Below are 27,418 nucleotides of genomic sequence, written 5' to 3'. Positions count from 1 at the left end.
AAAGGCCCCTATCCCGAAGTCACACCATCTGCAGCCTTGCACTGCCTCTCTTTTCAGGGCGGTGACTGTCTGCCTGAGAATCATCGCCAACATCCTGGTGCTCCTGTCGCTGGCTGGGAGCATCTATCTCATCTACTTTGTGGTGGACAGGTCCCAGAAGCTGGAGCAGTCGAAGAAGGAGCTGACACTTTGGGAGAAGAACGAGGTACCCACTGACCAGCAATTATATTAGCAAGTTGCACTCTATTGGGGGTGTGGGTGGGGGTAGTGACAACATTCCTCTTCTCTGCTTCTTTAGTGAATTACACTGAAATGTCTCTAGAAATGAGCATAGCCTGCTAGTTCTAGAGTAGGGACCAGGGCCTTCAGGTCCAGTAGCATCAAGTCCTGGTGAAATGACTTGGAAGATCTTCATTTAAGAACTCCTCCAGGTGCTCATACCGACCCTTCTGGTTCAGCTTTGCCCTGCTCACTGCTTTTCCTTTGCATCCTCACTCTCAGGCTCCACCCACAGACCTGCATCTGTGACCACACTGACCCACAGTGTGTGCCTCCAATCCCACCAGCTGCTTCATCCAACACCTAGGTAGTTTCCAGAATCAGCCACACAAACTGTTTGGTTATTGAACAACCCATCCTCAAGTGAGTGAATATCTCCATAAATAGAAAACTACCAAGTAGGAGGGTAGGGGGAATTTCAGAATTTCTAATATTTGTTGTGACTGTTGTCTTGAATGTTTGGTCCAATTTACCTACCAAGATTTGAAAGACAAAAATAATTCCAAACCACCTTTTGGATTACCCTGATAAAAATAACTAGCATCCACTTTAAAAGCCATTAGATGGGCATACATCTGTCCTGTGTGTGTTCAGCTGTGTCTAATCATTTCTTAGAACCTGAGAGTATACCAGGTGGCCTCCTTGTATTTTATACCAGTTATGTGGGTTATGTAAATTTGTACCTCTTTGTGCGTTTATAAAGTGGCAAATTTTAAAACATCTGTTCAGGAATTATTTCTTAAGTTAGCTCAAGCATCTTGTGTACCAGCTTAAATTCACTTTTCGTTTGCCATAAGTCCAGACAAACAAGAGCCAGGCATGGTTCTCCAGATAATTAATCCCCCGTGTGCAGAGGGATATTCAATTACGTCTCTGCCTTCCCCTTTCTGATCATAATAATCACAATTATTTCCATCCTCCATCCAAGGTCAGGGAGGTATAAACACAATGAATTAGTGATTGGTAAATGTGACAGAAATGCTCCTGAATCCCAGACAGCATGCATAAGCATCCTCGTGGGACCTTAAAGGAGAGTTCCAGAAAGGAACAAACTCATGATGGAGTGGTGGTAGCCTTCTGAAAAAGGACAGCTCTCAAAGGCTCGGGGAGGTTTCTAAACAGGAACTCGGTGTCCCTGTGAATGGTCGGTAGCCATATAGAAAACTAAATGTGGTTGAGGGAACTGCTATGAAGAACTTGAGAAACATTCACTCTCTCCACAGGTGAGTGTGGTGGTCTCCCTTGTCACCATGCTAGCACCGTCTGCCTTTGACCTCATCGCTGCCTTGGAGATGTACCACCCACGGACAACACTGCGCTTCCAGTTAGCAAGGTATATAGATAGCATCCTAGGTGGAAGACCCCCAGTGTGGCTCAGCCATCATCCACCCTCAAGGGGACTGAATCCCTGCAGAGCTCAGGCATGCTTCTCCTCCGAACTCGGCATAAAGCTTTCCCTAGGGACATAGCTCAAGAAAAGCTGGGGGCAATGGAGATGAAAGCAAAGGAGTCAGGGAAGGAGAGAACAGAATGATGCAGGGTAACCCAGCTGGAATGATGGGTAATGAAGAAGAGGAAGCAGAGAAAGAGGAGGAGGAGGGACAGAGGAAAAGAGGGGGAAAGCAGGCAGGAAAAGCAGACACAAAAGGGCAGCAAGATGATGGGATGTATGTCTGGGTTTCCTCATTATTGAATTCTCTCTGTGGTTGGACTCTGAGTGGCCAAATAGACCCCCATTGTTTGCCAGACATGGGAGAGACAGCCCATGCTCCGCTACTAACTACCCAAGCACAAAGTTGTATGATGCTTTGAGCTGTACCAAGACAGCCAGTGACTGCAATAGCAGATGTCAAAAGCAGACATGGCCCGAGCCGCAGCAGACTGTGTGTGCAAGAGAACATCCCAAGACTGCCTCCTCGAGAGTTAGCGCCACATTGCAAGGGCTGGCTTTCTGGAAACCTGATTTTCTTCCCTGGAGTTCTTTCTCCTCCACTTGAAGTGATGTATTGGTAAAGAGCAGGGTATAGGAGCTATCAGAGCCCTGACACTTACCTTAAGTATTTCCTCACCCTGTCCACACTGGCTTCTCCATGCCATCTTCTGTGACACCTCGTGACCCTCCTCAAACCTCAGACCACGCTGAGAAGGATTGCTTCCACTCTGGAGTCAGTCGATACCTTCCAGAAAAGACGTAGCCGCCAACATTTTATAATCCACCATCTATGCATATATCTCATCCCAGCTACAAGCTCTAAGGGAGAAACATAAAAATATCCTCTGCTGATAGGGCAAAGGGCTGGGCTGTCTGGCGGCATTTTATTTACTAAAATAGGTGAGGGTATTGCTTGGCTTGAAGACTCCAGTTCCTCGACTCCTGAAATCCTACTGCCCTAAAGACAGAAAGCCACCCCTAGAAAGGTCAAGGTGTTGACCAAAACCCCACAGCACAGGATAGACTTGGGGCAAAGCTTGGGGCCCGCTCACCCTGCTGTTTGTTTTCTGTTCCACTCTGCACCTCTCCAGCCTGGATAAGAGGTACCTTCCTCAGTTCCTTCCTTGCCCACAGGCACTGAGGAGAATCAATTCCATTATTGCATTTGGTGTAACAGCAATCCTATTACACAGATCGGCCTCGTTATTCATACTCAAAACTAGAGAAACAGAGCCACAGAGAGACATAACCTCAGACAAATGAGACATAATTTGGAAATAAAAGCAAGACAGATTATTTTAGCTCCATTAACTCACCAACAGACCAGGATACCTTTCATCCAAGATGCAGTGAGAACCCTAAGCTCCAGCTCTGTCAAGAACTCATCAGGCCCTTCTTCCATCAGCACTCGCCATGTACCACTGGAGGGGCTGTGGCCCACACAGGCTAAGGCACATGCTGAGATCATCCTGGGGTGATGCATAAGGGAGTCCCTTCATAGTTTCAGAGGAAAAGCAAGTGGCAAGGGTGTCTCCTTGAGAAGCTGTCTACCTACACGTGGCGTTACCTGAACCCCATAGAGATGAAGGAGGCTGGTGTGGATGTGTGGGTCATTGTTTCCATGTGAAAGTAGTCTCCTTAAGATAAAGCTGTTTGGGGCTGGAGAGATGGCTCAGAAGTTAAGAACACTGACTGCTCTTCCAGAGGTCCTAAGTTCAATTTCCAGCAACCACAGGGTGACTCACAACCATCTATAATGAGATGTAGTGCCCTCTTCTGGCGTGCAGGTGTATATGCAGGCAGAACACTGTATGCATAATAAAAAAAATAAATTTAATTGGGAAAAAAGATCTATCTTATAAAAAAAAAGGTAAAGCTGTTTCCCTATCACTGGATTTGATTCCACATCTGCACATCACCGACCCAGTGAAGGATCTACAGAGGCTACTTTCCTCGCCCATCTTATTTCTTTAGACAGGTTTCTCGTAATACCCAAGACTCCATTGTGGGCAGTGCCAAATATTCCACTCTGGGAGAACAGACACCATGTCTATAGTGATTGGCACAGACTTCCACAAGCGGATCCCACTCTCTGGCAGCTACTCGCATGGTGTGACTGTAATACTGCCCCTCTGTGCTCCTGTGGAGCCCAGCCGGTATTTCCAAGGGTGGGTGTTGGGATGTACAAGTGGCATGCTGGTCCTTTCAGTCTCATGGACTGGACAACTCTCAGTGTTCCACGTTTCTGTTCTCTTGTCCCTTGAATGGGGAGTGTAACATAGACTTGCTGAGAACTGAGTGGAATGATACCAGGTCATAAACTTCCAGACCAGAAAGCATGGGCCAGATGTTATATCGCCCCACAGAACCCATGTTCTTCTGCTACACTAGTGTTTCTAACTGGCTGGTCCAGGGATGGCTACTGTGGGATCACCTGGGAAAGATGTAGACTCCAAACCCCACCCACACCTGCTGAAGCTAGATGGTTTGAATAGTCTGGGATTTTTGTTTTTTACATTATCGTGTGTGTGTGTGTGTGTGTGTGTGTGTGTGTGTGTGTGTGTGTGTGTGTGTGTATGTGTGTGTGTGTGTGTATGTGTGTGTGTGTGTGTGTGTGTGTGTGTGTGTGCACGCATGCGCACGTGTGCATGCACATGTGTATGTGTGATTCATGTGATGTATGTGGAGGTCAGAGGACAACTTGTGAGAGTCAGTTTTCTCTTTCTACCATGTGGCTCCTGGAGATCAAGGTCAGAGGTCAGGCATGACCACAAGTACCTGTACCCACTGAGCCATCCCATCTGCCCTATAATCTATGGTTTTTCAGTAACACCCAGGTAACTCAAAGAAAGCCATGTGCAGCAAATACTGTCTTAGTATCATGTCCATGATGGCTTAGAACTCTCAGGAGGCCCCAGACTGCTGGTCCTGTGTGTGGTGGTCTTGTTTCTCAAGATGTCTTGTGGTTTTCAGGGTCCTGGTACTGTACCTAGGAAATCTCTACAGCTTGATCATTGCTCTTCTGGACAAAGTGAACAGCATGAACATTGAGGTGAGTGTCCAGATGGGACAGCACCTGCCGTCACTACTGGGTGGTACCTGTCATAGCTGCCTAGGCTGTACAGCACCTACCATCACTACTGGGTGGTACCTGTCATAGCTGCCTAGACTGTACAGCACCTGTCATCACTACTGGGTGGTACCTGTCATAGCTGCCTAGGCTGTACAGCACCTGCCATCACTGTTCAGACTGGATAACCTTCCTCCCACTACTGTCCAGATTGGACAGTCACCTGCCTCCACTGCCTAGATTGGATGTACACCCAACATTAAGGCCTAGACTGAACAGTCCCCCACCCATCACTGTCCCAACGGGACAGTCTCTTGTCATTGCTCCCCATACAGCACCCCATGTCAGCATCTTCATCATCGTTGTCCTCTTTGCTGCTTATACTTGTGTCTCACATGGCATATCCCAAACCATGCCACTGTGGTCCTTTTAAGGTGTAGAGAGAAATTTAAGCCCCATTTCCCAGATTTAAAAAAAAAAATGAACAGTGCTGTTATGATCGCCTGGGCTGTTGCCTCCATGTCTCCCTGGGCCATGCGATCTTATTTTCATGCCTCCATCAGGAAAGACTGTCAACAGCTCTTTCAAATAACTCCAGGAAGATGAGCAGACCCTAGGCTCCTCCAGAAAGTGAAAAGAGAATAGTCTTCCCATACCAAATAGCTCAGTGTATGCTCGAGTCCCAGCCTCACAGGCAGATTTAATGTTCATTTCAACCTGCTCAGCCCTCCAGGACACCCTGAGTGGGAGGGGTAGGGAGACAGGAGGAGGAGCTTGCCGAGGGTCGTTTACGAAAAGTGTATCATAAATTTCAGGGTATATGGGCCAAAGAGGCCGTGGAGAGCTGGGGTTTGAAGTCACATAGACCTTGATCCTTACCTGCCACTTACTGGAGCATTAGTCTACCACTTACTGGATCCTTATGAACTTGATCTAAAATTCCCTTGAGGTTGAGAAGAGAGGACTGTGTCACCTAGAACCACAGACCCATTTCTGATCTTACTAGGGAACAGTGAACGCTCCCTATTTCAGCCTGTGTCTTGTGAGTGTGGTCACCTCTAGTCAATGGTAAGAGGGATGGAAAGAGAGAAGAGAGGAACAAGGAGTGAGGAAAAAGCAGACTAGAGATGGAGAAAGAGGCAGATGGCGAGAGAGTGAATGGTTACTCCTGAGTCGTGGTTCCTTTCATTTGTCCAAGCTGCATTCTTGCTTACAAACATGTAAACAGCCTTTATTTCTTCCTTCCTTCTCTCCTTCCCCTCTCAACAGGAAGCTGCCACCAAAAACATCACAAGCCATTGGGCAGATCCTTCCCCCTTCTCTGGCACCAGAACAGTGCCTGAAGAAGGGCAATGGCCCACACCTGGGGCAGGAACGGAGCTCCGGAGAAACACCAGCACGTGGGGCTTGGAAGAGACAAGCATTCTGACTACTATTACACCACACACAAAGGCCAACAAGACAGTGCCCTACATGCAGGGACCGCAAGGACAGTGCTGGGAGACATATGTTGGCCAGGTGTTTCTTTCTGTCCCTTGGGAAGTCCCTTCAACACCTTCACGTGGCAACTCTCTGGGATATCACTGTTCCTTTTTCATAGAAAAGGAACATAGGCCGGGCGGTGGTGGCGCACGCCTTTAATCCCAGCACTCGGGAGGCAGAGCCAGGCGGATCTCTGTGAGTTCGAGGCCAGCCTGGTCTCCAAAGCGAGTTCCAGGAAAGGCGCAAAGCTACACAGAGAAACCCTGTCTCGAAAAAACCAAAAAAAAAAAAAAAAAAAAAAAGAAAAGAAAAGGAACATAGAATCCAGTGATGTTTTATTTTCTTATGTTTCAGGTCTCAAAATTAGTCATAGTAATCAGAGCAAAGTTACTGTGGAGTAGTAACTAAGAGAGGTCCTTGTAAGCTGCTGGCCTCAGCCTCCTAGGCACAGACAAGAAAACTGAGGCACACATGGTTAAGAACTTGTGTTTCAGAACCTCAGACCTTAGGGTCTTCCCAAGTTTTGTATAGTGTGGGCTTTGCCTTGGATCTTGTGACCCAAACTCAAAATAACAGATACCCTCCAAACAGCCATGATGTGGTAGAAGCCACCCCCTCTGCCACTGTGCAGTATAAAGATGTGAAGGGAAGACTTTAGGTGGCCCTGGCTCTGTCTCCAGGGAAGGGACAGAGACAGGGTGGACCAGGGAGGATTGTGGAGAAGACAGAGATGGGAGGACTGTGGGGGGCAGGGCATGGTGGCAGCAGAACCCAATGTGTTGCAGGAGATGCTAAAGCTGTCTGTCATTGACATGCTCTTCACGGTGGCCAGCATCCTCCTCATAGACTTCTTCCGAGGACTTTTCGTTCGCTACCTAAGTGACTATTGGTGTTGGGACCTTGAAAGCAAGTTTGTAAGTGAAATACTGCGTGCTTGGGGAGGGGTTTAGAACTAAAGCTACCTTTCACTGTTGGCTTGTCTAGGAATTAGTCGGGCATGTGTTATGTGACTTTTTCTGAGAGATCTACTTCTGTTCATCTCAAATAGAGGGAAACAGACTCAGAAGTGATTCCATTTGAGTGCAGCTCAGTGAACCCATGAGCTTCTTGGGGTTACTTACAAGGGCGTGAATGAAGGGTTACTTATAGCCAATGGGTGACTCAGGCAGCTACTTCACCAAAATGCCCACCCCAGCACGGGCAATGACAGCAAAGCTTGCTACATACCTTGCGGGCAGCTGCCCCCAAGAGTCTTTTGTCCCCTTCTTAACTGCTTGTATAGCCTAGGTGAGGAAGGCCTCCTGAGCCTTGGACATTTCCTGAGCCTCTACGTCTTGACTTTCCTGGGTCTTCTGACCCTCTTCCTTCAGGAGGGAATGCTTCCCTCCAGGAAAGAGCTACATAGGAGCATGGCCCAAGTGGGGCAGAGATACCTCAAAGGGAGTTCCTGAGGGAAGAGCAGAGGGCGTGCAAGGCTAGCTCTTGCCCCAGCTTTCTATTCCACCATTTGCTGGGGACCAGCAAGGCAGTGATCTCTGAGTATCTATAAGAGCAGAGAAGTCTGTGCAAGTGGCCGCAGTGAACCGCTGTGTGCAAAGGACTTCATGACTTTATTTTTAATGCAGATGCTTTTCTCTAACAGCCTGAGTATGGGGAATTCAAGATTGCTGAGAATGTGCTGCACCTAGTCTACAATCAAGGCATGATTTGGTAGGTCTCAAAGTCACTTCCCAGCTTGGCTTACGTCATCTGGGCTAAGGATTTGATGAGCCCAGATGGACCCATGACTACACACAGTCACAGTCACCATTAGGAAAGGATATTGACAAGGGACTGTTTCTCAGGGTAGGTGACTTTATTAGTGGCTTTATGAGGATTTTACAGAAAATAATTACAGAGGGGGTGGTTCCTTTTTAAACTACTTCTGGTCCCAGCCCCCAAACATCTGCATAGGAAGAGGTAGAGTCCCTCAGCTGGGAAAGGGGTGATCCAGGAAGAGGGACTTCTTGCCAGGAAGGTGTCAAGGACTGTGTGGTTACACTGGAACATTTCCCATCATTTCTTTCATGTAGACATGGGGGCCAGATGGAAGGCTATTTTTCAGGATAGCTGGCACATCCTAGGGGGTGTCCAAGACCCTGACAAGCCTCTTTGGCTGGGGTACTTCCAGCCAAGTAGACCCCGTTCCTAGGGGCACCAGGGCACTGGCAAGGGTCATCTTGTCATTCTTTCCTCAGTAGTGTGTCTATGTGTGGGGGCCTCCAGCTTTATCTGTGAGACCACAAATGGCACTGTAGGTCCAGATACTGTCAGCCAAAGAAAAAGAGGAAGCTTGGACAGTCTACACGTTCAGAACAACCGTCAGTCACAGAGCACACAGGGAACCCCATAGTATAAACAGAGGCACAAGGAGACATGCCTGCCAGAAGGAAGCAAACATTTATTCTTAAAACATTTTTATTTATTAAACTTCATTTTCTGGCCACTAAATCTGAATTCCACAGGGATCGGTTCAATTGCATAGCCAATACAAATTGATTTTGAACTAAAGCGGAGGTCCTGGGTTTTGTTGTGTACTTGACATTTGTACCTTGGCTAGATGCCCCAGTGTGTCTGGGATAGTCAAGTAGTTACTCCCAACTCACTTATTTTGCTCTTAAAAGTGTCCACATCTAGACATAGGGCCACATAATTGGCAACATGTCTTTGATCAAATTGATTAATTTTCCCAGATTTGCCTTCCCAATCTATTAACTTCGGTCGTCTCTCCTTCTTTTCACAATTCCAAAAGAATAAATAAGCTAACATATGCAAGGGTGCTGAGAACAACAGCCAACGAAAGTTGGGGGGGTGGTGCTTGACCCGTGTTGATTCAGTCTGAAACTCAGTAACTTATTAACTTAGTCCTTGCCCCAGAACTGCAAAGTCTAGAGTTTATTTAACCCAGGGCCTTGTTCTCCAGTATCTCCCCAGAGGAGGCCTTTCCCTTTGCTAAGCTAGGAGAAGAGAGACAAACACATCACCATTGCCCACCTGTAGGGACTCGCATACCTCTGGAATGTGGGGACTGTGTCTCAGAGTTTTCTTCAGTTCCTGACATGTACAGTGTAAATGTCATGGCTCAGACCCTTGCTCCCCCATGGGGCCTCTGGTATGCAGCCCTGAATGTGGACACACACAGACTGACTTGACCTTCTGCCATTTTAGGATGGGGGCCTTCTTCTCCCCATGTCTACCAGCCTTCAATGTTCTCAAGCTCATTGGGCTGATGTACCTGAGGAGCTGGGCTGTGCTGACCTGCAACGTACCCCACCAGCAAGTGTTTCGAGCCTCCAGGTTGGTAGCAGTAATGTCAGCCTTGGGCTGAGACCATATATCCTCTTCTGACCAGGGGCCTCCTAGCACAGTGCCTCTCAAAACCCTGCTTCCCTCCTCAGCCCCCTCCATGAAGTCACTGCCTACGCTTTCCTCCTGGAATCAGTCATCATCCCTTTGAAGCTCTTGGCACATGTTTTGTTTTTTTTTTTAAGTTTTTACTGATACCTAATAACCATTTGGAAAAAGTGCACAAGTTAGAAATATCAGGCTTGATCTTTCACAGACTGAACACAAAGATACAACCAACCAGCATCCACATAAAAACAGAACATGAGTGATCCCCAGAACACATCACTTCTGCTTCCCATCACCCCTGACTTCTACAGAGCTTGCCTGGTTTTGTTGTTTATGTTAAATGAGACATGCACAGAATGTGCTCTTTTGCGTTCGGGGTTGTTTGTTTGTTTGTTTGATTTTTGTTTTTCTTCACTCAACATTGTGTTTCTCTGCTTCCTGTTGCTGAGGAAACACACAGAACTGGCCTTCTGGTTTCTTTCTCTGCGCTGTGGCTACTTCCAGCTGCTGACTGTAGCGCCCAACACCCCTGAACATTCTGCTTTCGTCAGGAATACACCACAAAGTGTAATGCTGAGTTTTAGGGCAGGTACACATGAGTTTTCACAGTTGGTTAAAAGTTTGAATTGTTCTACAATCCTGACAAAGCTAATTCTTTCCTGCGTTTCATTTTAGCTACATGGGTGAATTCATAACACATTTTAAATCTCACGATGAGACCTCAGTTACAGTGCTTTGCCACAGTAGTTATCTGTGTGTCTGTCTTCTCTATTGGTGGCTATCAAACTATCAAACTTTTTAGCATGACCTGGATAGCAGTCTATTTATATTTTACCTGGTGACCAGTACACATTTGTGCTTATGTTTGGATATATGTGTTTTTATATATTTACATGTAGTTATTTAGTCTATAGTTCCCAAAGACCCCACAAAGGCAACCACATGTCAGCATGAACTGTGGAGGGTACAAGCATTAGCACCTACTTACCACAGTCCATGCAGGACTTCTGGTTAAATCTTTTTCATCGGAGAAGGAGAAAGGTGGGGAAACCAATGGACAGGGTAGTTGAACATCACTAGACTGATAAACTATATACAGGACCTCACATACCAAATTGGTCTGAGCTACCACTGGGACCGCTGAAGGCCCTGATACCAGCCTGGGACCATTCACTCTGAGCAGTAAGGAGCAGAGAAAGAAACTGAGAGCATATGTGATCCAAGCCGGATGGCTGAAGGTTACAAGCCATGGAGCCTTCCTCCTGAGACCTAAGGAGCACGCTCCAGGCTGGCAGCAGGCAGAAGGCACTCCACGTCAGTGCTCTAAGTTACACTGGTCAGTCAAAGAGAGAGAGAGACGCTGCAGGATGAATTCAGGCTTAGCCAAAGCAGCGGAGGAATCAGTCGCCATGGACTGGCTGACCAGGAGGTCTGCAGAAGCTCTTTTTATTGATGCACAAGAGGCCATTTAGCAAGTCAGTTCCCAAATACCGAAATCTCTTATCTGAACTAGGAGTTGTCTCAAGGAACCATTACTTAATCAAACACAGTCATAAGAGTTCCAGGTGTGCCAGGAAGGTCTTATGACTGAGATTATGGTAAGGTTCTGAAATTCCCAGGACAAAGCAACCCTATAAATCTCAGATAACAATCACTGATATTTATGAGATAATTCCAAGGCCTAAGTGGCCATCAGTCCAGAGTAAATGCCAGGTGCAATGGCCCAGTTAATATTCCACCACAATTAGGTAAGGCCCCAGATGAAGGACAGCAGTTCTAAGATTGCCGTATGTAGAGCTAGTTGGGAGGAAGCCCTGCACATGGGTGGAGTCGCTGCCTTCTTCCTTTACAGCTTAGTGCCCAGCCAGGGTTTGTAAAGAGAATTTGCTGGGCTGGAAGGTTTTTTTGAAAGTTGAGTTCGAGGTTTCTAAGCTGTGAAGCCCCTTAGATATGTGTGTGTGTGTGTGTGTGTGTGTGTGTGTGTGTGTGTGTGTGTGTATTTGTGTGCACACATGCCCCCACACTCAAGCACATGCTGGTCTGTGTATGTAAGCAAGTGCATGTGCACATGTGTGTGCACAGATGTGGAGACCAGAGCGTGATATCAGGCGTCTTTCTCAATTACTCTCTACCTTATGTTTTGCCGGTCTGGCCAGCCTGACTGGACAGTAAGCCCTAGGGACCCGCCTGTCTCTGCCTCCCCAGTGCTGGGATTTCAAGCCCCCAGCCTTTTTACACACAGGCTGGGGATCAGACTCAGGTCCTCATGCCTGGGCCACAAGCACTTCACCCACGGAGCCATCCAGGCCCCTGATGAGAGACTGGTCCCAACGACAGAGGTGCTGGCTGCTGCTGGGTGGGCTAGTAGGATGCACTCCTGCAGACCCTGGAATGAATGCTGCTGCATGATATTTGGTCTTTCTGCAGATCCAACAACTTCTACCTGGCAATGCTCCTATTCATGCTGTTCCTCTGCATGCTGCCGACCATCTTTGCCATTGTCCACTACAAGCCATCTCTGAACTGTGGCCCCTTCAGGTAATACACACAGAAAAAAAGCAAACAAGTAAATAAATAAATGAAGATAATATAATATTTTTAAGTAAGAGGGGGGAAAAAGAAGCCTGATATGGCTCATCACATCTCTAATACTAGTAGTACTTGGGAGGCTGAGGCAGGAGGATGGTCAAGAGTTTAAGGCCAGCCTGAGATACCCATAAGACTCTGTCTCAAAACTGGAAACATACATACAAGTAATAAACAGACTAGGCAGGTTGTACTTAGGTATTTAGGAATATGTGTATATGCACATATGACAATTAATGCAAAAAGGGACCATGTGTTTTAAAGAGAACCAAGAGGAGATCTATGATAGGGTTTGGAGGGAAAAAAGAAAAGGAGGAAATGATATAATTATACTATAATCTCAGGCATAAAAGAAAAGAAAGGAAGGAAGAGAAAAAGGAACCGCTGGCTACGTGGTTGAAGCCAGAAGCTTTACTTGAAGACAGTCCATGTCAGTTTTCAGTCTACAGTATCTCACTGTAACCATACAGAAATCTCAACTAGTCCCCACTGGGGGACTAGTCTAAGTCGGTTTTGACACACAAACCCCCGGAGGTGTCTTCATTGGCTCGTTAGAAAGCCGGTGTACTTGAGGAGTGATCGGCGGCCCCACCTCCAGTCCTGCCGGGTCACTAGATGACTCCTTCACAGAACTTCTGGGAACATTGGGCATCTTTGCCGTTGGGAGATTTGTCTCTAGCTTCTGTAGCTGGTTTTGGAGGTCCGCCTCCAGACACCCAAACATTTTTGATAGGTCTTGAATTATTCCATAGCCAGAAGCAGTTGAATCTGGAGTGCTCTTTTTCTTTCTCCCAGTGGACAAGAGAAGATCTATGACATCGTCTCAGAGACTATAGAGAATGACTTCCCCGCATGGTTTCACGTTGTGGTTGGACACATCAGCAGCCCTGTGGTGATACTTCCAGCCGTGCTGCTTCTGTTGTGAGTGCTACACCTCCCAGCCTGCAGGGGGCGCCACTCCAACCTACCTCCAGGGGAGACTGCAGCTCCCAGCCTCCAAAGGGTGTCATACCTCCCAGCCTCCAGGGGGCATCACTCCTCCCATCCAGAGGATGCCACACCCCTTACCCTTCAAGGACAGCTGTGTGTGTGGCCACATGCTCACACTGCTGTCCAATAGTTAAATAAAATTAGTCCATTCAGAAAGCACTTACAGGAGCTGATGATCTAAGCATGGACTCTGAGCCACCATGCCACAGAGAGACAGCTGCATAGGTACTGATTCCACCACAGCATCTGGTGGATTTCTGTGGCCACTATAATGTGACTGGATACTATTATTACCAGTATAGTATTCTGCAGAAATGTAGATACTTTTGAAATGTCACAATTCAGCTGAGTAGCTTCTGTTTATTAGTGCTTTCAGTACAAGAAAAAGAAGGGGGCAGGGGGTGTTGCACTTTCCCAGTGGCCACAGGCTGTGAGAAGCCAAGTACATTTTTGTTTGAGGTTCAGGGGTCAGTGGGTAGCCCACATCTGACCTGGGAACCCTCACTTCCACTGCCACCTGAGCAGGACCTGAAAGCTAAAGAGCCGGTTGAAGCCCACTCACTATTCCATGTCCTTCCATCCCAGCATGCTCATCTACTACCTTCAGAGCATCGCAAGATCACTGAAGCTCAGCAGCCAGCAACTCAGGATGCAGATCCAAAACGCAAGTATCACGTGAGCTCAGCTCTCATCCGTGACATCAACCCTGGCGGTATGCCTGCACCCTCCCCAGCACGAGAGTGCAAAGAAGCTCAAACCCTCGGGTTGTAGTGACACTTGGCCACGTATTATGGTCCAAAGTGGATGGATACCCTCAAAGTCCCCTCAAGTTATTTCTAAGACTATCCAGTGGTTGCTTCCATTGGCTGGGAGCAAGCTGGCTTGCTTGAACATCCTTTGTATGGCCACACCAGGTGTGCCAAGCACCTCATTGAAGAGCCACTCTTAATCTAACCTGGGTCAGCTTTGACCTTTGAACCCCTAGGGCTGTTTGTACCCCCAAACACTCTTCTCTCCTCTTTCTTATCCTTTAGATTTTGACTGGCGTAGACTCCTTTGCACCCGGGGTACATATCGTCTCCTAAAGTAACCAGGTTGAGGCAGGCACTCCCTGCCTTTCCATGACTGCTCCTCTGCATCCCCTCCCTCAGGGTCAGGAGGAGGCCAGGGAAGCACCCAGGGTACCAAATTCAAGAAGGCTTTCTCTGGGTCCAGTCTGCCCTGCCTTTCATAACACTGAGAGTCATGCTTCCTTAAGTGTGGCATCCTGGTCTCCTTCTTTGTCTCCCTGTACCCTTTTCACTAAGGAAAGAAAAAAAGAACTGCTCCCATAAATTCAAATTTATGTAAAGGGGTAACAGACTAGCTTTGTGAAATGTCAAGTTAGAAATCCATTTCCAGTTGCAGGGCGTTTTGCCCATGGATATTTCCCTAGTGGCTGATCTGTGTTTTCTTTGTGACTCAAGCCATTTCAGGCTGAGTCTCCCTAATCTAAAGATCTGAACTGCTTCGAGACCTGAAAGTCTCTGGTTGTCAACATGAGGCCATGAGTGGAAAATTCTACATCATGAAAATGTTTTGTGCACAAAATTATCAAAAATAATGTTCTATCAGATCACCTCCAGGCCCCATGTACTCAGTACAGGTGAAGTGAAAGGAATCTCATTTGAGACTTGGATCTCATCCCTAAAATAACCAGAATATGAAAAACTACAGGTCTCAAGTCCTTCAGATTCAGGATACTCTGCCTGCCTTGGCAGAATCTCACACACCCATGAATTAGTCGTCCTTACAGGAAACACATCATGTGTAAAACCTTGGCTCTTCCATGCTTGCGTTTATTCACTCAAATAGCAGATCCAGTTTCTATGACCATTCTGTTCTCATCGGTGCAATCATACCTAAGGTCTGAATAATAGCACATAAGTCTTCTCTCTCCCCAAACTAAAATGTGAACTGCCTTCTCTCACAGCTGAAGCAAACTGACTATCATTCACATTTCAGGCAAGAGCTGAAGATAAGAAAAAGGTTGCCCAAATGGTAGAGGGTAAGTGAATCTTAAAACACAAATGTCTACTCTCTAAGTTGATGGGCATTTTGAGAAAGGGCAGAAGGCCCACCACTGGTGAAGATTCCTTATCACTAGTGCTGGTTTTCACAAGTCACTGGGCACACGACAGTAAAACCAGGCCATCTACTGCTCTGGGCCCTTGATTTAATCATGCCCAGGCCTGGAACTAAGCCCCAAACCTCTGTAATCAGAAAGGGGCTTTGAAACAGGAGAGAAAACTCAGTGTGGTAAAGTGGAAAATGCTCAAGAACCTATTTGTCTGACCGCTTGGTGTGTGTCCTCTCAGGCACCCATCTCTTCCCACGGGAGCCCACATCCCAGGCCTCTGCTCCAGGCACCCACATTCCTACATTCTGTGCCCTCTGTCCTAGCCTCACCTAGTGATGCCACCCAGCCACTGAAGCAGATTCCAGAATAAATACCCAAAGCCACAGACTCTCCAAGGCCATACCTTCTTTCCTCCAATTCTCCAAACTCAGACCCATCATAAAGAAGAGAAAGCTATGGCCCAGAAGGAAGGAAAGTGTGGGAACAAGATTTGGTATGGCTAGAAGGCTAACTTCACGGTGGGGAGGGGGGTACAGATCAAAACAGAGGCAATGACTGCCCCTTAAGGCCACTAGTAGAGAGCACTGAGAGCCAGGATGCTGAGTGGGTACCACTGGGCTGGCACAGTCCACACTTAACCTGCCAGAGCATGAAAGAGAATGGGCTCAAATGTTACCATAAGCCAGTCCCTGTAACTATTTTAAGGTGAGCTATCTGGAAGAGAACTCTTAAAGGTCACACTCCATGCAGAGTCACCAGGTGACAATTTCACACACACAGGGTGACTGTGGCTTGTGCTATAAAGTCCACTGTAACTGTGAGAGAGGGCTTGCCAATTGAGAATATTGTTTAATCTAGGCAGAGCCCCCCAAAGTCAGGATCCACAGAGACTTTCTCGAATGGCCTGCCTTGCCTTAAGAGTATGAGATTGTACCTCACAGTCTTGAGGTACCTTGGGTTCCTCGATTTCTTGCTTAAGCTCCCTGAACACCATGTTTCAAATGGCTGAATGTGTGTTGCCTTGGGTCCACTGTTTTGGGGTGCACCTGACGACTGTAGATCCAGTTGTTATGAAAGTGCTGCAGCTAAATCAGCTTTGTGTCAGCCTGCTTTCTGTCGGGATAGCAAACACCTGACATCACTTTCTTATAAAGACAGAGAAGTCTCTTTTGGATCGCAGTTCCAGGTTCTAATCTGTGTTCCATCGGACCCATTGCTTAGGGAGGGAACATACCACCCTGCGAGTGTGTACCAAGCAAACCTGTTCACCTCACAGTTCGAAACAGAACAGGTTCTCACAATCCCCTGAGAGCACATGACCCCTAAGGCCAGAGTACTTACCACCACTTAAAGGCTGCACCTCTCCCCAAGAGTGCCAGCTTAGGGACTAGATCTTAGCATGAGGGCCTTGCGGGAGATTTAAGGTTCAAAGCATAGACAGCAAACCTGGACTTGTCACCTGTTCTTCCCTCCACCTGCAGCTCGAATCCAGACCCACGAAGAGAGCACCAAGAGACTTCTAAAGGATGGTGACCTCATCAGCCAGCTGTCCTCAGCATTCATGGCAACACCCCAAAACAACGGCAACATGGTCAACTTTGACTCGCTGAGTAGCAAGAGCCTCAGGATGGAGACGGTCACAAGGTCCCTGCCCCAGAGTCCTGGGCAAGGGTCCAGGGGCCTCTGCTCTCCTCTTCCAGGTGGATCTAGATCAAAGCCAGAGCAGGATGCCAGTAGGTGAGGGTGAACTCTGACACAGAAAGTAAACAGACTTCTTGAGTGTGGTACCAGTGGCAGACCAGAAGAGCTATCAAGAAGCTGGGGCCGTTGAATTCCAGATCTGACAGAAGGAGTCAGGGGGCAGGGACTGCTGGGATGCTGAGGATGTGGGAAATGGTGCGGGGTGGAGGTGGGGAAATCAAGACTTTTCAAACCTTACATTATCATATCATCCATTAAAAACCCTTTCTCGAAGCCTAGTATACATATTTTCTGTAGCCTAAGGAAATAAGCTGTCTTTTTAACAGTCATGTCCCAAGTCAGGATTTGGGGGTGCAGAAGCAGAAGGCACACCATCACCCTCAGTAGCCTCAAGATTTTCCCAAGAGTTTTTGTTTTTTGTTTTTGATTTTGTTTGTTTGTTTGTTTTTTTGAGACAGGGTTTCTTTGTGTAGTTTTGGTGCCTGTCCTGGATCTTGCACTGTAGACCAGGCTGGGCTCGAACTCACAGAGATCCACCTGGTTCTGTCTCCTGAGTGCTGGGATCAAAGGCGTGCACCACCACCGCCCCAGCTTTCCCCAAGAGTTTTAAGGACCTGCTTCAGGCTAAACTAGGACCCATGGCTTCCACCCAGGGAAGCATTTCAGGACTAGCCAGTTTATTGAAGTAGAGTTGAGGTTAATAAAGGCATTTTAACTCAGGCTTAAGCAGGAGGCTTAAGTGAAAGAGAGGTACACTCTGAAGGAAAACTAAGATGCTCTGGAGAGCATGGATGTGGGCTCCTCGTAGTTTTGGCTTTGCTGTTGTTGTTTGTCGCAATAGGGGTTGAAGTTGTTGCATGCAGAGGGTTCTGATGAAATGTAAATGAGAGTCCTAAGGCTGCACCTGGCAGGATTGCAATTCTTCAGGAGAAAATGTGTGGCTCTCAGGGTCACAGGAAGTCAGGGTATCTATCGTCACTGGAAACAAAGTGAGCAGGCTTGTTTGAGGTTCTCAGGCCTTGTCTGGGGAAAGGAACGACCCTACCCAAAGTCATATACATTCAGGCCTTAATCCTGGTTCCTAACTACACATAAAAGATCTATGTATGAGGGCAATATGAACCCCGTGTCCCAGCCCTCAGAGCCAGTGTTGAGTGTGCTGGATTCCTGCTTCTCAGCTGATGAGAGGCTCCCATTACACCCTAGGGTCATGCGCGCCTTCCTCTCTCCCATGTCCCATAGCTTCCCCATCTTTCTGTTCAGCCTCACTCATTACGTCTTCAGTTCCAGAATGGCTGTATTAACGGTAAACGGTCTCTGCTTCGCATGAGACTGATCAAGTTATTGGCAAGCTCTTCAATGCATTTCTATATGGGCCAACTGCTTCAGTGTCCTCTTCAAGAAAGCAGGAGAATCCAGCTTCCTTTAGTGTTTGTACAGCACCCAGAAGAATGAGGGGACAGAGCTATGCCGGCCCAAAATCATGGCCAGAATTATATTCATTTGTAGCACAGTGGATACCATAGAGATAAATATAATTTTTCTTTTTCCTTTCTTCAAGTTATCACAGAACTTGAGGTTCTGTTCTAAGCAAGTTGTCTTCATATCCTTGTAGTACCTTGACAAGTAGTAGGGGACCTAAGTCCTTCTTGGGAGGTCACGGGGGCGGGGGGGGGGGGGGAGGGCGGGGGGGGGGCGGGGGGGGACGGGGGAGGTGTGTCAAACCACAGTCACTAGTCCTTGGGGGCAGGTATAGCTCCCCCAGTGGACACTTAAGGAAGTGCCTGAGAAGCTGGAGGGCAGTTTAGGCACTAGAGCAGTATTCCGAACATGCATTCCACAAACACTGGTCCCATGAAATGCCCCTAACAGAACCAGTGCTCTCTGATGGGATATGTGGATGAGGCACACCTTGCCATGCAACCCCATGGACAGTGGCACCCCTTGTTGTATCAGGGCTCTAAGATTTCCAGTGTGGTCCCACTCCCTGAGTGCACCCACAGATCACCAACAGACGCTCTGGAATTCTTGGAGATGTGGCAGGAGACAGAGGCTATAACTACTTAACCATTTCTGCCTTACAGGTATCCACATGGGCCATGTGCCAGCACAGGCAACCTCCACAAGAACAGATCCTACGCATCTGTGACACAGACACAGCCCCTCAAGGATGTTCGCTCAGAGCCTCTTTCCCGAAAAGACTTTCAGCCAATCAGGCCTCGTTTCTGTGGACCCAGGGTCTCTGCCTTGATGACGCCTGGCCACAGACTCCGTGCTCCCAGATACTATGTTGTGAATGAACGTGACTGTCACAAAAAGACCCACCCAACTTTCTGGCCAGAAAGACATTTCAAGATAGATGCTTTAGGTGACATTGTAGAGCTGTACCCCAGGAATGTGCAGCAGTATGTGTCCTGGGCCCCCCACCAGCCTTGCTCACCACAACTGAGTGAAGAAGAGGAGGAGATGCTGAGGACAGATTTGGTCCAATGGTCCATCCCCCCTGGCTCCCTGACGGACCTCCCTCGGCCTCCTCGTTTTTACATGGGTGACAGATCAGAAAGTGACACCAGAGACCCTGAGTACCAGCGAAGGATGTACTACAGATCTGGGGACAACAGTTTTGAGGGCCAGCCTGAGAGGCCCACATTTGTTCACAAAAAGCCACGATCCAGGAATGTCCAGTACCCGCAGCATCCTCCGAAACCCAGGGTCAAAACCAAGTTCGAGCCATCCTTCACGGAATCTGATTCTGTATCAGCGGCATCCAGCAGCGACCAGCAGAACAGCAACAATGACCAACACCTGCAGGTCATGTCCAGCCAGGGCAGATTCCCGGGGTCTGCCAGCCAGCTGGGCAGGAGGAAGGCAAAGTCCAAGCAGGCACTGCCCACAGATCTGAATGACCTAATTTGTTCAAATGTCTAAGCTTCTTTCAATTCCCTTCCTAAAGACTGGACATCTTTGGAAGAGTTGGGAGCACACAGTCCCACCCTTTCTGGAAGAGAAACCAGCTCTGGGGATGTTAGAGATCTGTGGAGCTTTTTCAGGCTTATGTGCCACTGCTGTCTGAGGCTCTGAGACCCTGGGGCTGTCACTTCCCATTCACAGCAATGGTGTGTGAGTGGCAATTCCTGGTGTTTCCTTATGCCCAGCACATACATCACCACATCAGGCTGTCCTTTCAAGAAAACATCAGGCCTTTGATAACATTCAGGGTGGCTGGCCATGCGCACCAGCAAGCTAGACATCTCATCAGGACTGCAAACACCAACCTCGACACTCTGTTTATCTTCAATGATATGAGTGAGTGCTTTGCACTGTGGTATTTGAACATACAAGTATCGAAACTCTGTAGTGAGCACCCAAACTCAGGCAGCCACCCTTGAGAGTTCACAGTATTTAGTTTATGAGGACTAATATATCAGTTTAGTAGTGGCCACTGTAGTGCACTGCAATCTTATTTAACTCTGTATTAATCAGGACACAGATTAGACATGACCCCAAATTTACACCTGGGGTTTCCTGGTTCACTTCACTGAGAAGGATGGGGACTGAGACTCAGTACCATGTTCAGCTGGAACCAAGGCTCAAACATCCCCAAGAACACCTGTCTTCTCAGCTCTTGGCTGTTTCCGTGTTTGCTGACCTTGTTCTCTCCCACGGCCAATAGTCCTCCAGGTAGGAGGTGAAGAATTCACAGCCACAGAGACGCCAGGCTTCTAGCCTCCACGCAACAGGCCCAAAGGAAAGGAGCAGCGCGGACATTACCTGCTTCCCACTGTGTCTGCTCTCAAGAAGTGGTTCTCTGGATCCTCTGGCTGGCCTTGTGCAGGGCTTGGCAGCTCTGCATGCTCTACCCCATGGTAACCAGCTTTTTAGAAGCTCTGACTTCTAACATTTCTGTCTCCTCTACTATACTCTTGAGTGTCTTTGGAATGAAAATGGCACCATGGTTCGACAGTCCCAGTAACGGACAGACAATAGATACCACATGTGTTTTCCAGCACTGTCTCATTGGAATAACAGTGGGGACTCTCCCAAGATTGAAATTCTCTGGAAACAGAGAGCATCGCATTGGCGATACAATAGCATTGTAAGCCATGGGCATATGCAAAATCTGGAGCAAGGAAAAGGTTTCACAAGCAAATGAACTTTGCATCAGCTGTTTCAGTCAACTCCCTGCGTCGGCAAGATCAACAGAAAGGGTGGCACCAGCCCAAGGTCAGAGGGGTGTCCTTGCAGAGGTACTGTCTGTACAAATTGGGGTGGCCTTAGTGCCAGGTTGTGGTCCGGCCAAATTTTGCGGTCATCGTCTGTTATCCGGAGCACATGCACCAATCTTCCCACTTAACAAGCCCCATGCTTCATTTACTTTCTTGTCAGGGCTCGGACACAAGCAACCCCATCTTGATTTTTCTGATTTTCACCCCACAATACCAAACTGAGTGGCTTCCTAGGGTGCACACTCACCACCCTGCGGTTCCCATGGCTTAGGAGCGCAGACACAGCTGAGTCTCATCAGACAGCAGCTGAGGCATCAGCAAGAACTGACATCTCATCAAAGATCCCAGGCCCTCTCCCAGTCTCATGTGGCTCTTGGTCAAATGTCCAGGCCTTGAGGTTCTAGAGGCTTCCTGCATGTCCCGGCTGCACAACACTCTACACGGCATGCCTGGTGGACCTTCACTGGCAACTGAGTGTGGCTATTTGGCTTTCAGTCCCTTTTGGCAGGGAAGACATGGGCCCTCTTTCAATAAGTCCCTTGAGTAGGCCAGGGCCACCCAGAAAACCCTTCCTTCTGATTCCTAAAAGTTGGCTCATGGGAGATCTTAATTACAACATCAAAATCATTTCACCTTTACTGTATATCATAACCCAGCCATGGGGCGAAATTCCATACTATTCAGGACATTCCACAAGCCATCCATTCCCTGGAAGCAGGAATCCTGGAGGTCTGCACAAATGCTTAATACCTAGCTAGATGTAAATGGATGGATGAATTAATGAATAGACCATACTAATAACTGAATCACATATGACAAGGCAGCTGGATTAGAGGCCAAGATAACTCCCAATTCTAACCAGGAAAGTTTGTATAAATATTGCTGTTTGTAAAGTCCACACAGATAATCCCCCTCACAGAACTCCTGAGGAGGAGTGCACAGGTTTTCAAATGCTATGCCATGCTGCCTCTAGGGTCGATGGTCCAGACTTAGTGTTCTGCAGTGTCTGGGATGTCCTTCAGTGACAGAGGTACCCACAGCAGTGTCATAGTGAGGAGGCCTCCTACCCCAGATTCTGGGGTTAGGGCTGAGACTAGAGTTCCCTGGGACATGGAATTAGGTTAGGAAAATCAGACCTACCTCCAGACACCTGCAGGAGCAGCAGCTTGTGTGGCAAGGGGAGGAGGGAACATGAGCAGACCTTGGAGCATACCAAGGAAACAGAGTCATCTAGTCACATACTCAGGGCTGAAGTGTGAGTTCAGAGCAGGCGTATAAGGCTCCTTGTATGGGGTGATTCCCACTTAGAGAACTTTAGGACACACAATAATACAAAAGTGAGTGTGATGAGCACCCATATTCCCCTTGTAAGGGTCATCAATGGTTTGTATTTTGTTTCCATGGAGTCTTTTAGTCTTAGAAATAAAGAAAACACTATAGAGCTGACTTGGAAGACTGATGCAGGAGGCCTGAACCACAAGTTCAAGGTCAGCCTGAGCTACATGGTGCCAGGCTAACTTGGACTGCACAAGAATACTCAGGAGAGGGGCGGTGGGAAAAGAGAGAGAAAAAATCAGATTATTCTTTAGCCTCACACTAGAAGTTTTTCCTTTCACACTTCATGAACTCAGTGTATATCCAATCAGTAGACTGTCATATTTATAGACATTGTATGTGTGAATATATGTATATAAGCATCTATAAGCAATATATCTCTTAAGTCAATGCTATTATCCTAGATCTATCACTATATTTATTTGTATTTTGAAATCTATTATAGAAATAAGCACAGATGAAACTCCCTATGACATATGTTTAGCATTTCATTATTTGGATAAACTACCTAACATCTCTTCCTTTTCTTCACAAAGGGTATTGAAATAATTTCTGTATCTTCCCTATTAAAAAGGTATAATAAACTGCTTCTGTATATTTTCTTTGAATTTATTAGTCTATAAAGAGAAACCTGAGCTTGTTGGAGACAATCATATCATGCTTTCCCAGTTTCCTCTTTATTATTTCTGTGTAAGCCCAGATGTTGCATCCCCTACCTTGGCAGATGGCTGGAATGTTTTCTTCCAGTCTCACCGAAGACTTGCTCTTGCCACATTATGTAATTTCTGTCCATCTGATGAAAAAAAAAATCAATCATGGGGTTTGAATTACTCCGCTCTTTTTCCTTCTTCCTGTCTCTGCTTGAGCTGTCGGGTGATTCACCTCTGGACACTTCAGCTCACTCTCCTGCTGCACCCCCATCATCACTGTGAAAGGGCTTCCATGAAGCTCCTAACAAATGCTGATCACTCACCTCCCTCCACTTCGGGGATACCAGCCCTTATCTAGGCTTTATTTAGAACAGAAAGCTACCATGCTGCCTTATCAAGCTTGCTTTGCATAACTGTGGTTTCACAAGATGCCTGTGTAGTTTAGTAATGGCCCATGGCAAGGAAGATTGTCTGCTTTCTCACCCTGTCATCAAACCTATTGGTAGCATAATCCACTGGATTATTCCAAGTCTGGGGTCTGAAGGAATGAATACCTTAGTGGTTAAAAGAGCATACCCTCTAGTAGACACCGGAACTGACTTTCATTCCCAGCACCCGTATTGGAAGGCTTACAATTGCCTATAACTCTACTTCCATGGGATCCAGTGCCCTCTTCTGGCCTCCTTGAACACTGTGTTCATGTGTATATGTACACACACACACACACACACACACACACACACACACACACACACACTTAAAAATAAAATGAATCTTTAAAAACCTCTATCCTAAAAATTACTACATAGTAAATGTGCTTTCCCCTTTTTATTTGTCTGTCTGTCTGTTTGTTGTTTGTAAGTGATTGGTTTCTTTTATCTTTTCCCAGTCCCTGGAGCCACTGGTCTCTACCTCAGTGTGCTATGACTAGATGACTAGATGCTAAATGACTCAATCCAGGTAAAATACGTGTGTAGGGCAGCAGCTGGCATGCAGTAAACTTGAGCAAACAGACACTGTTGCTAAGGGAAAAACAAGTGGGCAGCTCCATGTTTACTTACTAGACTCACGGTGTCCTGAGCTAACGCAATAAATACTTTGTGGCACCCCTGCCTTGAACACCTATCTCAAAGTCAGCTAGGGGTCCTGTGGGGTCTGCCAGGGAACCTGGTGGCCTGAGAGGCTAGGACCTTGTGGGAGGGCACTAACCAATAAACCTGCAGAGCTCAGTTCTTCCTCTTCCCAGTCAGCGCTCAACTGCAGCCCCAGCAGACTTCAAAGGAGCGCCTGTCTGTGCCCCTCGGAGTGGTGTGTGGGCACTAGCTCCTCTCTGCTCCAGCTGGTTGCTTTTCCTCCCCTGGGCCTGTCTCCAGCCACAAAACAGATGGAGCAACTCCAGGCTACCTCGGATCTCAGTTTCCTTCTACAGGAGTTTGTCACAGGCCTTGGGTATAAAATTTGCTTCTCTAAAGATTTTGTCTACCCAGGACCTCCCATTTTTTGGAGAGCAAGGATCAAAGTTAATTGGAATTGACTTTGGTTTTGGTTTTGGAGGGTCTGGAGAAAAGGCTTAGCGGTTAAGAGCACATCCTACTGTTGCAGAGGACCCAAGTCCAGTTCCCTCGCACCTGACTGTGTTGGTTAGCTCACAACCAGTTGTAACTCCAACTCTGGGGTATCTTATACCATCTTCTGGCTTCTGTGGGCATCGATACATACATACACATATGCCCATGTAGACACACACATACACACACATATAAATAAAAGTAACATTTTTGTAGAAAAAAAAAACTGCCCACTGCACTCCGGGCATAGCCATCTCTTGGATATTGATAGCTACTAAAAGTCGTTTTCTAGAGCAACATTGGCTTTCCTGGACTGGTCCGTAGCTTAGCGGTAGAGCATTTACCTCACATGCCTGAGTCTGTATCCAGCATAAAGAAAATAAAAGGCAAGACTTACTTTCCTTCACTTTTGTTCTCATATTGTTGAGGTTAACCAAAATTCTAATAGGCCCCAGCCTGACTCTCGAGTCAGCTAGAGTCACAGAACTTTATAGAAATACATTATATTGAATTGTAATTAGACATTGTGGTGGTTTGAAAGAAGATGGCCCTGAAAGGGAACAGCACTATTAGGAGGTGTGGCCTTGTTGGAGGAAGTGTGTCACTGTGGGGGCAGGCTTTGAGGTATCTTTTTCTCAAGCTTCCCTCAGTGTGTCAGTCAACTTCCTGTTGCCTGCAAGATGCAGCGCTCTCAGCTGCCTGCACACTACCATGCTCCCTGCCATGATGATAATGGACTGAACCCCTGAAACTGTAAGCGAGCCCCTCAATTAAATGTTTTCTTTATAAGAGTTGCCATGGTCATGGTGTCTCTTCACAGCAATAGTAAACCCTAACTAAGACAGACATTTAAAAATTAAAAAAAAGTTAGTAAATGAAATAATGAGGCAGCATGTGATGATATAAAATGAAAAGGGAGTGTCTAGCTGACTTTACACCGTTCTAAGATCACACCTTACCTGACTGGAACTTTCTGAGCACTGAAACATATAAACATCCCTAGCATGCAGTGCCTCATGGGGGATAAACATCCTGAGAGAGGTGTCATGAAGTGATTTTGTCACTGTGTGAACATCATAGTGTGTTCTTATGAGGGGCAAAGGGTCTACAATGTCATTGGTCGATATCATCTTACAGGACAAGCGTTGTTCATACTGCCTATGATTGACCAAAATGACATCCTTATGTGGTACACAGCTATCTATAAACATTAGCAAACTCACACACATGTGCATATATACACACACATACACACAAGTACACACATACCACTTTCTTACTCAAGACATATTTGTACTTAATTGAACTTAGATATGTTATAGTGTGTGAATGTTTACTGCACATCAAATGCCATTCTGATTACTATTTACTATTAAGCCATTTGACCTGTGTTTCAGCTGCTAGTACTATTACTATTTCACTTTTTTTTTGTTTGTTTGTTTTTTTGTTTTTCAAGACAGGGTTTCTCTGTGTAGCTTTGCACCTTTCCTGGAACTCACTTGGTAGCCCAGGCTGGCCTGGAACTCACAGAGATCCACCTGGCTATTTCACTTTTCAAATGAAAAAAAAAAAAGAGAAAATTTTAAGGTCTGGAATGGCTACTCATTTTCCAACAATGCTATACACTTGCCAACACAATGTGTGACCTGAGTGATCTGATGAGTGCTGGCTTTATCTTTTTTTATTATTTTTATATTTTAAATTTTTTGAGTGCTGGAAATGCAACCCACGACCTTGAGCATGGTATGCAAATATTGTATGGCTTAGCTGTACCCACCTGCCCAAAGGCTGGCTGGCTGGCTGGCTTGCTTGCTTTCTCTCCATAGGGTCACACTCCGTAGCCCTGCCTAGCCTGGAACTCAATATGTACATCAAGTGAGCATCAGAATTGGGTAATTCTCCTTCCTCTGCCTCCTGAGTGCTCAGAATACAGACATGTGCTGCCATGCTGGGCTTCGAAGCACAGGCCTTTGTATTCACAACACTGTTACCATTCACCTTGTATTTTTGACTTGTTTATGTGATGTAACATATGACCATCTTTCCCTTTCATTCTTAAACAGAGATCACATTTGGAGAAAGATAAGAACTTACAATACATTCAGTTAAGCTTTACACTCTATCCACGTCCTCCAAACAGCAAATGGTTGTTGAGGAGAAGGGCTGCCTCCTATCAAGGCACGTTAGAGTTAGACTCAGTCTGGAACTCTGCTCCTCCGCTCTCTTGAGCAATCCTCTTTGGCGCCAACCTCAGTTCCATCAGCTGTGTTATATGAGTTTAATGGTTACACAATATCCTACATAATGGGTATCTTGTAACTTTGCTTAATGCTTTGACAAATAAGTTAGTTTCCATTACAAGGGCACTCTTCTGTGCCTCTGTGCGGGTGAGGTTGTTGGGTTAAAGAGGAAATACAAACAACTGTTAATATGTATCACTGCTTTGTTTGCAAAATGTTGCATCCTTGTATGCTGTCACCCATGGTCAGGAAAATTCCTTTCTCCAGTCCTGTTCCTAACACCGTGAACTAACAAATCTTGTCCTGTTGGTCTGCTAGATGGGTCTCCTTATTGAATTTGTAATTCT

At 46.8% G+C, this 27,418-nt stretch overlaps 1 protein-coding gene and 1 long non-coding RNA gene across 8 annotated transcripts in view; one reads left to right on the top strand and one right to left on the bottom strand.

The window, feature by feature from the left end:
• Tmc3 (transmembrane channel like 3) overlaps window positions 1-23,210 on the top strand; it is a 40,078-nt gene extending 16,868 nt beyond the window's left edge. For both annotated transcript variants that reach the window (XM_052714876.1, XM_052714877.1), the window contains exons 10-22: window positions 58-205; window positions 1,503-1,612; window positions 4,685-4,763; window positions 6,051-6,299; window positions 7,049-7,177; window positions 7,906-7,973; window positions 9,471-9,599; window positions 12,084-12,194; window positions 13,038-13,163; window positions 13,818-13,896; window positions 15,237-15,279; window positions 16,833-17,088; window positions 19,137-23,210. In XM_052714876.1, coding sequence (XP_052570836.1) covers window positions 58-205; window positions 1,503-1,612; window positions 4,685-4,763; window positions 6,051-6,299; window positions 7,049-7,177; window positions 7,906-7,973; window positions 9,471-9,599; window positions 12,084-12,194; window positions 13,038-13,163; window positions 13,818-13,896; window positions 15,237-15,279; window positions 16,833-17,088; window positions 19,137-19,980 — 2,371 coding nt within the window. In that variant the 3' untranslated portion in view covers window positions 19,981-23,210. The remainder of the gene's footprint in view (window positions 1-57; window positions 206-1,502; window positions 1,613-4,684; window positions 4,764-6,050; window positions 6,300-7,048; window positions 7,178-7,905; window positions 7,974-9,470; window positions 9,600-12,083; window positions 12,195-13,037; window positions 13,164-13,817; window positions 13,897-15,236; window positions 15,280-16,832; window positions 17,089-19,136) is intronic.
• Window positions 1-27,418, bottom strand: part of LOC128095679 (uncharacterized) — a 36,799-nt gene that overhangs the window by 7,874 nt on the left and 1,507 nt on the right. For 4 of the 6 annotated variants that reach the window (XR_008213293.1, XR_008213292.1, XR_008213295.1 and 1 more), the window contains exons 2-3: window positions 23,330-23,406; window positions 2,332-2,530 (exon numbers count right to left, since the gene is read on the bottom strand). This is a non-coding gene — a long non-coding RNA (uncharacterized LOC128095679). The remainder of the gene's footprint in view (window positions 1-2,331; window positions 2,531-23,329; window positions 23,407-27,418) is intronic. The other 2 variants (XR_008213291.1, XR_008213294.1) reach the window with 2 other exon arrangements.

Source organism: Peromyscus californicus, unplaced genomic scaffold (assembly GCF_007827085.1).
Source record: "Peromyscus californicus insignis strain IS unplaced genomic scaffold, ASM782708v3 Scaffold_4__1_contigs__length_199733344, whole genome shotgun sequence".
Classification (NCBI taxonomy): Eukaryota; Metazoa; Chordata; class Mammalia; order Rodentia; family Cricetidae; genus Peromyscus; species Peromyscus californicus.
The sequence above is the reverse complement of the archived record's forward strand: the minus strand, read 5'-3'. Positions and strand labels throughout refer to the sequence as shown.